This window comes from Charadrius vociferus, unplaced genomic scaffold (genome assembly GCF_000708025.1).
Source record: "Charadrius vociferus isolate BGI_N301 unplaced genomic scaffold, ASM70802v2 scaffold278, whole genome shotgun sequence".
In the NCBI taxonomy this organism is placed as follows: domain Eukaryota; kingdom Metazoa; phylum Chordata; class Aves; order Charadriiformes; family Charadriidae; genus Charadrius; species Charadrius vociferus.
The window spans coordinates 2976140-2978261 of record NW_009649705.1 but is presented as its reverse complement, the minus strand read 5'-3'; the positions used below and the strand labels follow the sequence as shown (position 1 = coordinate 2978261).

Genomic DNA, 2122 nt, shown 5'->3' with positions numbered 1-2122 from the left:
CCCCCCCCCAAAAAAAAAAAACAAACCCAAGTTCCTGGAACTTTATTATCGAAAAAAATATGCGTTTATCATCCCCTATGATTTATTCTAAAAAACAACATAGGTGCAAATTTTTGTTGCACATTAGAGGACTCAACAAATTCTCATTATAACAGATACATTTGGGTTGCTCTATACAGACTTTCAGTAAAGTTGAAAACTTGATACTTTTTCATACCTGCTTACACAAATGTTTATATTCTGTATCCTAGCTCCATATGGTAGGAAACAGTATTTTCAAAGATTACACTGCAGCATTGAAAGTGTTTTGAGGTTTGGTTTGGGTTTTTGTTTGTAATAAGTGAAAATACCACACCTGCTTATTAGCACTGTTGGATGAACTCTCAATGGAAGTCCAATTCAAATTTCATCAACAAATGATGAAATTACCGTCTTTGCTCATATATTCATTCTTCTCACTTTTATGGGCTTTCTGCACCCATATCCATGAGACAGTCTGCATCAATAACTGCCTTTTTTTCTGATTTCAGACATTTTCACAAAGTTTTATACCCGCAATCTCATACAATTAAAGAAACTATTCTCATAGCCATTTTCTCCACAGCTCAACTGGCTCCATAAATTGTTAAAAAATAACATATTCCCTAAACATAATGAAAAAGGGAAGTTCAGATAAAAGCTATATATAATCTATATTACATGCAAAACTAAGTAATGACATGTAAATATATCACACTTCCTCCGGAAAACTGCTATTTCAGGCTCGGGGATTCTCAGGGTAAAAAATATATGGCTGAAAGCCACAAGCACTTGTCTTTAAGACGACAACCAAAAAGAAAAAAAATCCTAACCAGTAAAACATATGGAAGAATCATAACTAGAGACACGCAAAGCACTGTACAGCTATTCCCAGACTGATACAAATCAGTGCATTCTAGGCATGGCAGTCATGAAAACTAATCCTGCACGTTAAATTAACGTTTAAATACAGTATTATAAGCTTTTCAGATGATTCTTTTTTTGCATGCTCCACTTGAGCATATTTGATCTAATACTGTATCACCTCTAAAAATCTAGTCTTATTCCCACACAAGTAATTGAAACAACCCAAGGTCCCACTTCTTTGCCATTTTGCGATTACATGCTCTGTTTTTGCTATGTGTGAGCAGTGGCATTTCGAAGCAATCCCGTCCAGTCTTTAACTTCTTTTTCATAAACGAAACCTATATTCACAATGAACTGTACAGACTGAAACTTGCTTCTACACAAAGAGGGTTTTTTCTAGTCCTAAAGTATGATGAATTCTCCCAGTTAAATCAGGTAAGTCCTTTATGCAGGTATTACACGAACAAAGCAGATCGCACAACCACATCCTCCACGCTCTGAACAGGCTGCAGGAGTACCCGCGGCAGCGGCACGTACACCGTAACTGGTGGAGCGGCCCTGAAACCCGCGGAGTACCGCCTAGCGAGGTGGGAACCCAAACGCGACGGGCTGGGAAGGCTGCTCACAACGGAAGCCTCTGGCTTGGACGTACGGAGGCAAATAGGGGAGGGGGACGAATGAAGAGGAAGCGGAGGGAAGAGCGCTAGCCGCAAGGAGAACGAGAGAGAACGGGGGGCAGCTGCCGTCTTTTCTTACACCCGCCCGACAAGGAAAGGCGGGTGGGGGGGAGCAAGGGATAGAAGTCTCCCGCTCGCAGAGGCAGCCCCTGGATTACAGGGCAGCCACAGGGGCTCGCGCGAATCCTCACCAGGCGAATGAAGCCAAAGCCACGGTCCCGGTTGATGAAGACCTCGCTAGGCTCCCCGTAGCGCTCGAAAAGGCGCTTGAAATCTTCCTCGGTGATATCAGTAGGCAGATTCCCCACGAACAGCCGGCAGCGCTGCGTGTAGCTCTTCTCGCCAGGTTTAAGAAAGCTTTTGATATCGATAGTGAACCCAACCTCCTGCTCTTCATCTCCACCTTCTTTGCTCGGCACTAGCGCCATGGCCGCCGTTGCCTCACTCTCTGTTTCTAGGCCCCGCAATCCCTTCAAGTTGCCACCGCCGCCACCACCCCCCACCATGCCCAGCGGCGCCGCTGGGGAGCTATTCTCGATCCGCACTTGCTTCAAGTTCCT

At 44.3% G+C, this 2122-nt stretch overlaps 1 protein-coding gene across 1 annotated transcript in view; it reads right to left on the bottom strand.

Annotated features, from left to right (window-relative positions):
• Positions 1 to 2122, bottom strand: part of PSPC1 (paraspeckle component 1) — an 81666-nt gene that overhangs the window by 37381 nt on the left and 42163 nt on the right. The window contains exon 2 of the mRNA XM_009890649.1: positions 1754 to 2120. Within this exon, the coding sequence (XP_009888951.1) occupies positions 1754 to 2120 (367 nt within the window). The remainder of the gene's footprint in view (positions 1 to 1753; positions 2121 to 2122) is intronic.